Source organism: Apodemus sylvaticus, chromosome 5 (assembly GCF_947179515.1).
Source record: "Apodemus sylvaticus chromosome 5, mApoSyl1.1, whole genome shotgun sequence".
NCBI lineage: Eukaryota > Metazoa > Chordata > Mammalia > Rodentia > Muridae > Apodemus > Apodemus sylvaticus.
Genome location: NC_067476.1, coordinates 44,054,916 through 44,067,546, shown reverse-complemented (window position 1 = coordinate 44,067,546; position 12,631 = coordinate 44,054,916). Strand labels below are relative to the sequence as shown.

The following is a 12,631-nucleotide window of genomic DNA, read 5'->3' as shown; positions in this document are numbered from 1 at the left end:
AAAAAAAAAGTAATGCAAAGTTCAGAGTACAGTCACCCACAGGATGTAATAGGCATGTTACCACACAGGTAGTGTTGTACAGCTACGCAAGCTCAAGCCCTCTGTACACCTGTAATGTTTGCCTTGTGTCCTTAACCTTAGGAGTCTAAGGAAACATACCAATAAAAGATCCTTAGCAGGTAGAGGTGCGGCCCTGTGAACACAACCAGGCATAGCTTTCCACACCTAGAGCTGTTGAATCCCACAGCTGTATTAAGGTTAGCCACTAAGTGCTTCCTGGTAATTATTCCAACAATATGAACTAAAAATAGATTCTAGGAGACATACTTTTTATATGCTTCTAATTCTCTCCCTTTTCTAAATATTATTCCCTTCACTTTTGCTGTGCTTTTATTTTTTTCTTTAAACTCTTGAAACTGAGACAGAACTTTAGACGTTTTAGTTGTTTGGTTTCCAAACTAATTAAAATGTATATTGAAAACTGTAAAGCAGCTACTGTTTAGGCACTAAATTCTGAAACAGTCAGTGATGTGAAGAATAGCAAATGTCATTCGAATCCCCACTTTTGGGGTATTTAACAAGGGGATGCACATTTAGATTTCATAGTTCATCTTGTGGTAAGGACAAGAGGACAAAACATTCAGAGATTTGATATCTGCTCTCTGTAGGTAACATTTCTGATAAATCACCAATAAGTCTGTGAATTATTATTAAACATAAGTACATGTCTTTTACCATAAGATAAGCCAGCTGCGGTAAGAAATTTCTCGTCTTTTACAAAATAAATAATTGACATTTTTTAGCACTTTTAAATTATCTTTAAAATCTATAGCTGTTTTCCTATATTTTATTGGGGGGGTGGGGAGGAGAAGAAAATTGTGAGACAAGATATTCCTATGTAGCCCAGGCTATCCTCTTATTCATGAACATCCCAAATGCTAGAATTAAAGTTATAGGACAAGACATCTGACTACTTTCTGACTTTTGTCTTTATTTTACTATGCCTGATACTCTGAAACAACAGTGGGAATCATGTTCTGAAGTCAAGAGTCTAAAGTGTGAAACAGCATCATTCTTGGGATTTATTTTTTCATTGTATGTTCTAAGGAAAAAATCATATCAAAGATTTTTTCCTTTCCTTTCCTTTCCTTTCCTTTCCTTTCCTTTCCTTTCCTTTCCTTTCCTTTTCTTTTCTTTTCTTTTGCTTTCCTTGCCTTTTCTTTCCCTTTCCTTTCCTTTTTTTCTTTCCTTTCCTTTCCTTTCTTTTCCTTTCTTTTCCTTTCCTTTCCTTTCCTTTCCTTTCCTTTCCTTTCCTTTTCTTTTCTTTTGCTTTCCTTTCCCTTTCTTTCCCTTTCCTTTCCTTTTCTTTCTTTCCTTTTCTTTCCTTTCCTTTCCTTTCCTTTCCTTTCCTTTCCTTTCCTTTCCTTTCCTTTCCTTTTCTTTTCTTCTCTTCTTTTCTAACTCTCATCTCATTGCTTTAGTACCAGGTGAGATGGCAGAAGCCTTCTGCTCTTACAGGCAGTGACCTGGGGCACTATATACCTTTGTCCCAGGAACATTTCGCACCACATTTTTTTTCCAACTCATCACCACCAGTAAACAAGATCAACAACAATGCATTTGTTGCCCTCCCCCCCTATCATGTAATGTAATTCTAAGATTCAAGCACTGGTGAGCAGGCTCCTTCCTTATATTCCCAGGGCCCCACCAGTGTCCTCAATACTGACTCCTGTGCATCTCACTAATATCAGGATCTAGGTTATGGTTAATGATAAACCTTTGCTTTCAAATAGCTTTGGTGATTCCAGGGCTCTCCCAGAAGAAAGGAACACTCCCTTTTCCTTCAGTTTAAACAGAACTTAAACTCCCCTTTCTGACATTTGCTAAGGGTATTGTTTAGTATGCATTGGTAGGTAAACTTTAAGTTACATCAGTAAACATATTCAATCCAATAACTATCCCTATGAATTATTTTGATGGATAGGATCTTTGCTTAATTTCAGAGGAAATATAATGTTTGAAAATTCAATTAGTTTTGCTACATTAAAACTGCACAGAAGTACCCAGTTTAAGTGGGCAATCTACTTTGTTCAAAGTGCATAAGTCTTATCTCTTAAAGCAATGGTAACATTAAAATCCTGTTTACATTTTTATAAGCAATTCATTTACAAGAAAACTCTGCTTAAACCAAGACAGAGAGGCCCCACCTTCCTTTCTTCTTCACTGCTTACTTTTTATTAAAGGTTATTTCTTTCTATCATGGTTGATAACTAACTCCAATAAGAAATCATCTCAACTAACTGGAAGGAAGCCAAATCCTTTCATTCTGTGTTCTTGCATGTGCATGTATGTATGCTTACATGCACAGGTTTACATTTGCCTACACATACACTGTACCGTGTCCTGGTTTTCTAAGTTAGTTCTGAGGTATGCATTCATGGCTTTCCTTATCAATCTATTAATATGTCCCATCAGAGTAAGTGCGTTCTTATTTTTACTGCTCAATATTTTCAGATTTTTTAAGAGGAAAAATTCCTAATAGAAATTACTTGGAAATAATCATGGGATTAATGAATGTGTAGGCCTTTTAGTTCTACGCTGCCGTCACATTGATATTCTCTCCTTTTTGTTAGGCTTGGAGTAAATCCCTTGACACTAGAAGAATTTAGATACTGATTACTTGCGATTGGTTCCTGGTGATTTGCCCTTAATAATTTCCAGTTGAGTCTAATGAAAGTATGATTCCTGAAAAGCCGCTTCATTAAAATTGCATCCTTTCCTCCCTTCAAGTGTGGTTTCAGTCATGTCACCGACTTTGTGGTGTATTTTTCTCCTCTTAAAAAGTAATGACTGAGAAAGCGGAAACAATTAGGGGAATCACTTCAGTTCTTCCCAGGGCCCTGCTCACCAACCCTTCCTCTTTCTCTGAGTGGGAGGATAAAGGTGTGCTTCTTCAGGGTTCACGATATTAATTTTCAAATTGGTTTGATTGTTTTAAAGTATACATAGTCTTAAACAAACATATACGTATTTGAAGTAGAGTGAGGAGTATGTTGTATATAAAAAAGAGCTAAGATCTTTAGTATTTTTACTAAACACACATAGAAAGGCTGATTAACTTATATTTGTGCAGCATTCAAACTTAATTTCACTGAGTTGGTGATTTGCAAATGAATATCTGCATGGATCCTTTTTAAAAAATCCAAATGCAAATGAGTCCAACGGCAGTAAAATATATTTGCAAATGAATCCTGTTGCTTTATTCATTTATTGTGTAATTACTGCAATCCTTCCCACCTTGTTTTCAGTATTTCTTAATCATTAAGTCGGAAGCATGACAGCAGTGCCAGCCCTGGCATGATTCTCTTTGACTAAAACCTTGTAAATTAACACAATTAGCACAGCATCCTCCTGCTAATTAACTTCCACTGTCTGGTGCAGTGGTTTTGCAAACAAGGAAGACGGAGTCAGAAGGGAATCAACACTCCATTCTGTTACCAAACTGTGTGCTCTGTTCAGTTTAGCTCAGGGAGTCAGAGCTGGCCATGTCAAAAGCCAGAGTCAGGCAATGAGGAGCTGAAGTGGTTGGGGGAGGAGAGCAGAAAGGATGGGAGCTGTCAACACTGCTTGGGGAATTCAGAAGGGAACAGATGCCACAGATGCCTCATTTAGACCAGGCCTTCCTCTTATCAAGGATTCTCTGCCAGAGGGCACACGATGGTTTGGGAAATTCACTTTGGGTAATGCAAAAGAGATTAAGGAGGGCATCTTAATACAGCATAGCAGAATAGGAAGTGGCTGTTCCAAGTGAGCAAGCCCTGAAAAGTAGGAGAATGGGGTTCTAGTCCTCCCTCGTAACTAGCTAACTATATGAAAGCCTCAACAGTACATCTTAAATAAGTCGCTTGAGGCACTACTTTCGTGATATGTGAAGCAGGTAATTTCCAAGGTCTTTCAAAAACTATTTAAAACTACTGTCTGATTCTAGTAACTGAGTGTTTTCTCTTAAGTAAGAAAATACTCATTTCAGAGTTACTACAGAGTCTGTGGCTTCAGTTAGCAATCTAGCAGATGATAGGTTTAATCCTGTGACCTCACGGATGAGTTGTACTCATCCACTTTCTGCCACAGAGGGCTCACTATAGAAATGTAAGGGGTTAGAATCCAGATTCTCAGGTCTCTCCATCGCCTTCTCTTTTGCTCCTATATATGTTCTTCCCTCCTCCCTTCGTATCGCAGTCTATAAGGGGAGGAGGATTATCAGAGGAGAGAGAACAAGACAAGAAGTCCGGCCCGGCAGACAAGCAATGCTTGTTTTTTATTTTTTATTTTATCCAGACACAACAACAGAACTGAGAGGCAGAAAGGAGCCAGTTGTAATTCATACCGAGTTGTAGGCTTTGTGCGATGAAAGCGGTGGAGCGCTGCCTGGGAGATTGCTTTGCTGCACTCCACGAAGCAGATTTGAAACTGTCGTGGACCACTTTAGATGAGAGTTGGATTATGGAATGACCTGCTATGTCTGTGTCATATTGTTCTGTGCAGGGAGCATTATACTGTGCTAACTAGGTGTTCAGTACCAAATAAGAGAGGTATCCTAGATGCGATCTGTCAGCTGTGTCTCATTTTTATATTGCTAAAATATAAAACAGAAACTGATGGGAAGAGCCAGAATAACTAGGTGGCATACATGTTAACAGTACTGCATGCATGCTGGATATTAAAGTGTGTGTGTGTGTGTGTGTGTGTGTGTGTGTGTGTGTGTGTGTGGTATTCATGTTAAATAAGCAACTTTATGGGTTTATGAAAGCAATAAGGCTCCTTTATCTTTTTTTTTAAATTTTGTTTTCTAGAGTTTTATTTTACATTGGATTTATCTTTTTTTACAGGGTTTAATGTCTCCCCGTTTTGAAGAATTCAGACTATAGAGATCACAATATGTATAACAACCTGGGAAGATCCTTAGGATAATAAATAGCAGATGTAGTGATAGGGTGGGGGAGCTGTAAGTGTTCTGATGAATATCTAAGTGAATTTACTATCTCTCTCCTCAAATTCTTAGGCTTGAAGATGCAGTGGACGCCGGAGCATGCCCAGTGGCCAGAACAGCACTTTGACATCACCTCAACCACGCGGTCTCCTGCCCATAAAGTCGAAGCCTATAGAGGTCATTTGCAGCGCACCTACCAGTATGCCTGGGCGAATGATGACATATCCGCTCTGACTGCATCCAACCTTCTGAAAAAATATGCAGAGAAGTATTCTGGCATTTTGGAAGGTCCCGTAGACCGACCTGTACTCAGCAATTATTCAGACACACCATCAGGACTAGTGAACGGCCGAAAAAATGATAGCGAACCCTGGCAGCCTTCCTTGAATTCCGAAGCCGTTTATCCTATGAACTGTGTCCCGGATGTCATCACCGCCAGCAAAGCTGGTGTCAGTTCAGCCCTCCCTCCAGTTGATGTCTCGGCAAGTATAGGGAGCTCCCCTGGGGTGGCCAGCAACCTGACAGAACCAAGTTACTCAAGTAGTACCTGTGGAAGCCACACAGTACCTAGTCTTCATGCGGGGCTCCCATCTCAGGAATATGCTCCAGGATACAACGGATCGTATTTGCATTCTACCTACAGCAGCCAGCCCACACCTGCACTTCCTTCGCCTCATCCATCCCCGTTGCATAGCTCTGGGCTCCTGCAGCCACCACCGCCTCCGCCTCCTCCACCAGCCCTGGTCCCAGGCTACAACGGGACCTCCAATCTCTCCAGTTACAGCTATCCCTCTGCTAGCTACCCTCCTCAGACTGCCGTGGGGTCTGGGTACAGCCCTGGTGGAGCACCCCCTCCTCCTTCAGCATACCTGCCTTCAGGAATTCCTGCTCCAACTCCTCTGCCCCCCACTACTGTTCCTGGCTACACCTACCAAGGTCATGGTTTGACACCCATCGCACCCTCTGCTCTGACCAACAGTTCGGCAAGTTCTCTCAAAAGGAAAGCTTTCTATATGGCAGGGCAAGGAGACATGGACTCCAGTTACGGAAATTACAGCTACGGCCAACAGAGATCGACACAGAGTCCTATGTACCGAATGCCCGACAACAGCATTTCAAACTCGAATCGGGGAAATGGCTTTGACAGAAATGCTGAAACATCATCCTTAGCATTTAAGCCAACGAAGCAGCTGATGCCCTCTGAGCAGCAAAGGAAATTCAGCAGCCAGTCCAGTAGGGCTCTGACCCCTCCTTCCTATAGTACTACTAAAAATTCATTGGGATCAAGATCCAGTGAATCCTTTGGGAAGTACACGTCGCCAGTCATGAGTGAGCACGGGGATGACCATCGGCAGCTCCTCTCTCATCCAATACAAGGTCCGGGACTCCGTGCAGCTACCTCATCCAACCACTCTGTGGACGAGCAACTGAAGAACACTGACACGCACCTCATCGACCTGGTCACCAATGAGATCATCACCCAAGGACCTCCTGTGGACTGGAGCGACATAGCCGGTCTTGACCTGGTGAAGGCAGTTATTAAGGAGGAAGTTTTGTGGCCAGTGTTGAGGTCAGATGCATTCAGTGGGCTGACGGCCTTACCTAGGAGCATCCTTCTCTTTGGACCTCGGGGTACAGGCAAAACACTATTGGGCAGATGCATAGCTAGTCAGCTGGGGGCCACGTTTTTCAAAATTGCCGGTTCCGGACTAGTTGCAAAGTGGTTAGGAGAAGCAGAGAAAATTATCCACGCGTCTTTTCTTGTGGCCAGGTGTCGCCAGCCCTCGGTGATTTTTGTTAGTGACATCGACGTGCTTCTCTCCTCTCAAGTGAACGAGGAACACAGTCCAGTGAGTCGGATGAGAACGGAATTTCTGATGCAACTGGACACTGTACTAACTTCGGCTGAGGACCAAATCGTAGTCATTTGTGCCACCAGTAAACCAGAAGAAATAGATGAATCTCTTCGGAGGTACTTCATGAAAAGACTTTTAATCCCACTTCCTGACAGCACAGCGAGGCACCAGATAATAGTACAGCTGCTCACACAGCACAATTACTGTCTCAATGACAAGGAGTTTGCACTGCTTGTCCAGCGCACAGAAGGCTTTTCTGGACTAGACGTGGCTCATTTGTGTCAGGAAGCAGCCGTGGGGCCTCTCCATGCTATGCCAGCGACAGACCTTTCAGCCATTCTGCCCAGCCAGTTAAGGCCCGTTACATATCAAGACTTTGAAAATGCTTTCTGCAAGATTCAGCCTAGCATATCTCAAAAAGAGCTTGATATGTATGTGGAATGGAACAAAATGTTTGGTTGCAGTCAGTGATAACATCTTTAAAAAAAAAAAAGAAATGTAATGAATGTTGGCACACACATAAAACCTGCTACATAGGGAATAGATCCCCTTTCCAGTAGTGTTTCAATTGCTAAGGGTACTGGGGAAGACAACGATTATGTTGCATCTTTAGAGTCAGGGTAGCTGTGGAGGAAGCAGGCATCAGATGAGAGCCTCTGATTTGGAAGCCCCAGATGACAGAAAGCATATATACATGTGGATGCTCAGATCGGTTCAAGCTACACGACACTCGCCGAGAAGCAAGGTGCAAGTGTGTTGATTTCAGAAGGACGTGGACCTCGTGTGTTGATTCCATTCTGCTGTTCTTGAGATTTAGTTGCTGTCAAGTGCCTGGAGTGGTGCTTTATTTTTTGTTTGTTTGTTTGTTTGTTTGCCTCACAATTACATTGGTGGCATGTGCTAATATAAAGAGCTTTAACTTCAAACACTATCGGACTAAAGAGATGAACGGTTGTGTTACAACAGAAAAACGAGATTTTTTTTCTGCCATTTTAAGAGCAACAGTATTCCTCAATCCTGTCTGTTCTGCAGTGTTAGCTAAGAACAGGTAAAACAGGGTAACGGTAATCTGGACCTTAATTTCTGCAGTTCATTTCTTTTAATGTTCTTGTCTGCAAAAACTCAGGAAAGTGATTGTGATTTGTACAGTACCTCAAAGGAATGTGTTAAAAGCACTATGTACTGCTGAGAGTAATAGGGTAGGCTTCGATGTTACTTTATATTAAAAATGTATGTTTACCTCAACCAATTGGAGAATAGCAAGGAAAATTATTTTGAATGTAATCCACAAAAGTAAAGAAAAAGTACTGAAGTGTGATACAACTGAATATTTACAGTTTAAAAGTAGAAGTGGAAGGATTTTTTTTAAACGTTCTCTTACTAATTATGGGGAATTATTAACCAGAGCAGAACAATTACGGAAGAGTTCTTAATGCATTCATTGCCCTCCTTGGTGATTAAGTGGAAATGTTCATAGATGTTACACTGGTTAATGGACAAGCTATGTCTTCAGTTTGTGTTGGTGTTTAGAGCAGTCAGCTGCAGACCTGTTTAAGACCCTGAAAGTGACAGAACCTACAAACTATAACTGCCTTCTACTGCTGTAATGGAGGTGGTGGAGGTGGAGGTGGTAGTAGTGGTGGTGGAGGTGGTGGTGGTGATGTTTTGGAAGCTCTCTCTTAAACTACTAGGGAAAGCATCTACTCTATTCACTCAGAGTTTCTAGGCTTGCAGAGCTGTTTCACAAAAACAAAAAAAAAAAACAAAAAAACAAAAAACAAAAAACAAACAAAAAAAAAAGCAGAGGAGAGGACCAAATCATACTTGCAAACTTAAAAAACGTAAGCAACCAACCATGTGTATCCGCAGAGAAGCCTCACGTGCGCCCTCCCCCATGCCTCATCTTGACTTTGCTCTTCAGAGTGCACTTTCCCTTCTCATCCTGAACCCTCCACCCCAACCCCCCACCCCCCACCCCCCAGCTGTAGAACTCCTACATTCTTTTCTACCTCAGTTTCCTTACATTTCTTTTGGAAAGTCAAGTGAGAAATTAGACGTGGACGTGCATACCACAAAAGAGCTTGCCAAATGTGGGGACTTCCGTGTCCTGTTGTGTTTTCTTCCATCCTTTGTCTGCTTCCCTGTCACGCCAGTCTTTATGCATTCTTTCACCTCTGAAGACTACCACGTGGCATCTGTGCCATTTCTTTCTCACTCCGCACCTCTGCTCCTGCCTCCACCAAGTTGTTCTTTGTCTTCTGTAATGCAGTATGTGCAGGTTGTCATTGACAGCTGGCTGAAGCTCCCTGATGTCTCTCACTGTCACAGTGCAGGACAGCCACTGCCTGTGCACAATCAGAGCAGCCTAGCATTTTGAATGTATTTTCCTGTTTTTTCCTCCTTTTCTTTTCTCCTTTTTCCTTTCTTCCATCCTTTCTTCCTTCCTTCCTTCCTTCCTTCCTTCCTTCCTTCCTTCCTTCCTTCCTTTCTTTCTTTTTTCTTTCTTTCCTTCTTTTGAATTTTGTTTTGTTTAAATTTAGACATGCTAGAGATGCGGTAATTGTTGCAAAGCACTGGCATTTTGTGTATTCAATAAGTGATGTACATTTTTAAGGCAATTTTAAATAAATGCAATGGCAGCCCCGTGAAAGGTCTTTCTGTTATTTTTTTCACTTCTTTATTTTTTCTGAGCTCATCTGCAAATTAATTCTCTGAAACACTTAACACAGAGAAATTGAATGAGAAAATGTATCTCGTGGCATTTTGAAAATTTTACCATATCTGATGAGTAATCTCTTACTTTTCACGTTGCTAAAACTGAGCAAATGATCTAGAATTTAATGTACTGTGAACATCTATCAACTAACACTGTTCTAAAATATATTCCATATTTTAAAAGCTGTGCCTTTCGTTAAGGATACACAAATGATAATACTAATTAAATATTTCCTCTGCTTTTCACAAGTAAATAAATGCTGTAGTCGTATTCTGGTTGTACCCTGTGCACTACCCCTGGTAAGGAGATTCTAATATCCACTAACTTGTGGGCCCATATTGATCTCATTCACAAGTTTACCCTCTGCACAGTACTGACCCATCTTCTCTATGTAGAGGTCATACGTCATTTCCACCAATATGCTTTGCTCACTAATCAAGTGAAAAGTAAAAACAGCTGGCAAGTTTTGACAAACCCAATCCTCTTTAGTCAACTTTTGAGAACCCATTATTAACCCACATTGTTTGGTGTGTGGTTTGCGGGACTTAATGCCAAATATATGAGATGACGATTGTGCTTTGTCCTCACAGTACTGATGACAATAAACTGAAGTCATACACGTTGGCTGATAGCTTTAAATGGCTTTAAATTAGTTTGAGATATGGATGACTTAAAGATTAGTTTGAGATATGAGTGGTCTGAGATCCTTGCATTTAGCAGAAGCTTGAAATTCTGTTAGCAAACTGGGCAAGGCGAAAACATGAAATAACCCACTCTCTAGCAAGGTTTTTAACTCCATGTGACAGCAGTGTGGAAACTCCCATGGCCTATCATAATCAGGACGTCTTTTCTGACCATTCATTTGAGAGCATGGGGGAGAACAAGTTCCAGATCTCCAGAAGTGACCATGGCTATTCAGCCCTAGAACAAATAGGTAACTTTTGCCCTCTCTTTTGTTGCTGGGAATTTGGAGGAGCCTCCTAATGAGTGTAAGATAGTGAACCAGTCAATCCTTTCCTAATGAGGGAGAAGCTCCAACCAGCCTCCTTTACAACCCTTAATTCCTTCTTCACAACTGTAATAACATTTCCAACTGGGATGAAAAGGAGGGGGGGGCAAACTACTTCAGGAAAAGGATCCATAGAAATTCAAGAGGTAGCTCATTGTGGGTTTATATGGGACACAAGTGAAAATACTCTATGCTGCTGGCTTGTTTCTCTCCAAAATATTTAGAACATTAGGGACAATGTGGAGAACTTTGCTGACTGAGCTGGTCAATGGAATGTGAAGGCAGTATACTTTAAGGCTATTTACTTTCACACAGAATGTTTATCTATTAGTCAGTATTCTACTCAAATGCAGATAGACGGGTATAATGTTTTCTTGTGCATTTGAAACCTATCAAGGAGAAAATAAACCATTCCACTAAAATACATAGGCCAAACACCATCTGGACAAGTGATAAAAGCTATCCAGAGGCTATACTAAATGCAAGGTCAATTTACATGGACTGCAGAGCACTTGGCTATGCAGTTTTGAAATGTATACTTCCAAAAAATCCAAATTAATTCTTGCAATAGGTCATTGTAAATTTAAATATATTTCTGAGTTGAAAAAGATGTTTTAGAGGCATTTAGAGTCTCTCTGAAAATATATCCAACCTCAAGCAGAAAGGTATGTCTGTATGCCAACTCTCGTGTTTCTTAGCAAGAATTGGGAATCCTGATTATTAAGTCCATATTACAGAGTGAAAGGCATGTAGTTTTTGAACTATTGAGGTCACTAAAGTTCTAATATATATAAATATAAATATAAGTATAATTAGTGTATGTGTGTATGTGTGTGTATGTATGAGTGTGCTGTTTCAACCACCACCTATTTGAACTTAAAAATGAACCCATATTTTGCATTATCTAGAGGCAACTAGTTTCTTTCTTTTTTTCCTATGTGCCAAAATACACATGACTACTTCAAGATTCTGTTTCAATATGACTTTTGTTTCCTTAAGGAAAGTAAAACCTTCAGTTTTGAATTATCTGCCGATTTAATGAAACACATTAGCAAACACAAAGCTGTTAGGATTTCAGAATTCACAACCAGCTATACTTGTGACTAACCAACCCATGAACTAAAGCTCACAGTCCGCTAAGACCTTTGGTTGACATTCGATTTTGAACCTGCCAGATGCGTTTGTGTGAACCAGGGATACTGCATCTTTAATGAACAAGTCTCTTCTCTTTCCCCCTGTTTTTAAATACAACACAAGGGGTGTAGCACTAGGCACTGCAATTGTCAAAGACAATTAGACTGAAAGCAGGGACATCTCACCTCCCTGTCTCAGTGATATGTAGAATGTGGGCAGCCTGGGTCAGCCTTGCCACAGAGTGGTGTGAGAAGATATGAATCAGTCCTATAGAATGTTAAATATTTATAAAATGGTTTTGTAGTGTACCAAGGTTGGGAGCACATTCATTTCTTCTTTTTGTCTTATGAAACAAAAGGAAAAAAAGCAAAAGTTTATTTCTAGGCTTATTCTTTCCCTAGGTATAGGCATATTCTCTCTCTCTCTCTCTCTCTCTCTCTCTCTCTCTCTCTCTCTCTCTCTCTCTCTTTCTCTTTCTCTCTCTCTCCATCCATCCCTCCCTTTCTCTTTTTTCCCTACCTTCCCTCCCTACCCCCTGTGTGTGAGTGATCTGTGTGTGAGTGATTTTTCCTTGTGGATTAGATACAGTTGCTAGAGAATATTCATTTTTTTGTTTGTTTTTCTTTTTTCATCTGATTATTCAGACATTGTTCTTTATAACCATTTCTACCTCATTGCTACATATTGTACATGTAGTATTTATTTGTTGTCTTTTTTTGAATGTCATGCATTTCGTAAGAAAAAGACTAGTCCTTGAACTAGAACAGTCTACCTCAGAAAGACTGTCTTTACACTGAACAGTATTAGCAACCTAAATGGTAAGGCGCATTAGCAAAGTGTGGCAGGGTGGATAATGTGTGAGGACTTGGGATCCTGATGGACTTTTAATTGGACCCACAACTCAAGACTGCTTAAAGGGACTTTAA

At 40.7% G+C, this 12,631-nt stretch overlaps 1 protein-coding gene across 2 annotated transcripts in view; it reads left to right on the top strand.

Moving 5' to 3' along the window:
* The window catches only part of Fign (fidgetin, microtubule severing factor), a 124,805-nt gene extending 112,655 nt beyond the window's left edge, over positions 1 to 12,150 (top strand). For both annotated transcript variants that reach the window (XM_052182580.1, XM_052182579.1), the window contains one exon: positions 5,063 to 12,150. In XM_052182580.1, coding sequence (XP_052038540.1) covers positions 5,071 to 7,317 — 2,247 coding nt within the window. In that variant the 5' untranslated portion in view covers positions 5,063 to 5,070 and the 3' untranslated portion in view covers positions 7,318 to 12,150. The remainder of the gene's footprint in view (positions 1 to 5,062) is intronic.
* Positions 12,151 to 12,631: the final 481 nt, after the last annotated feature.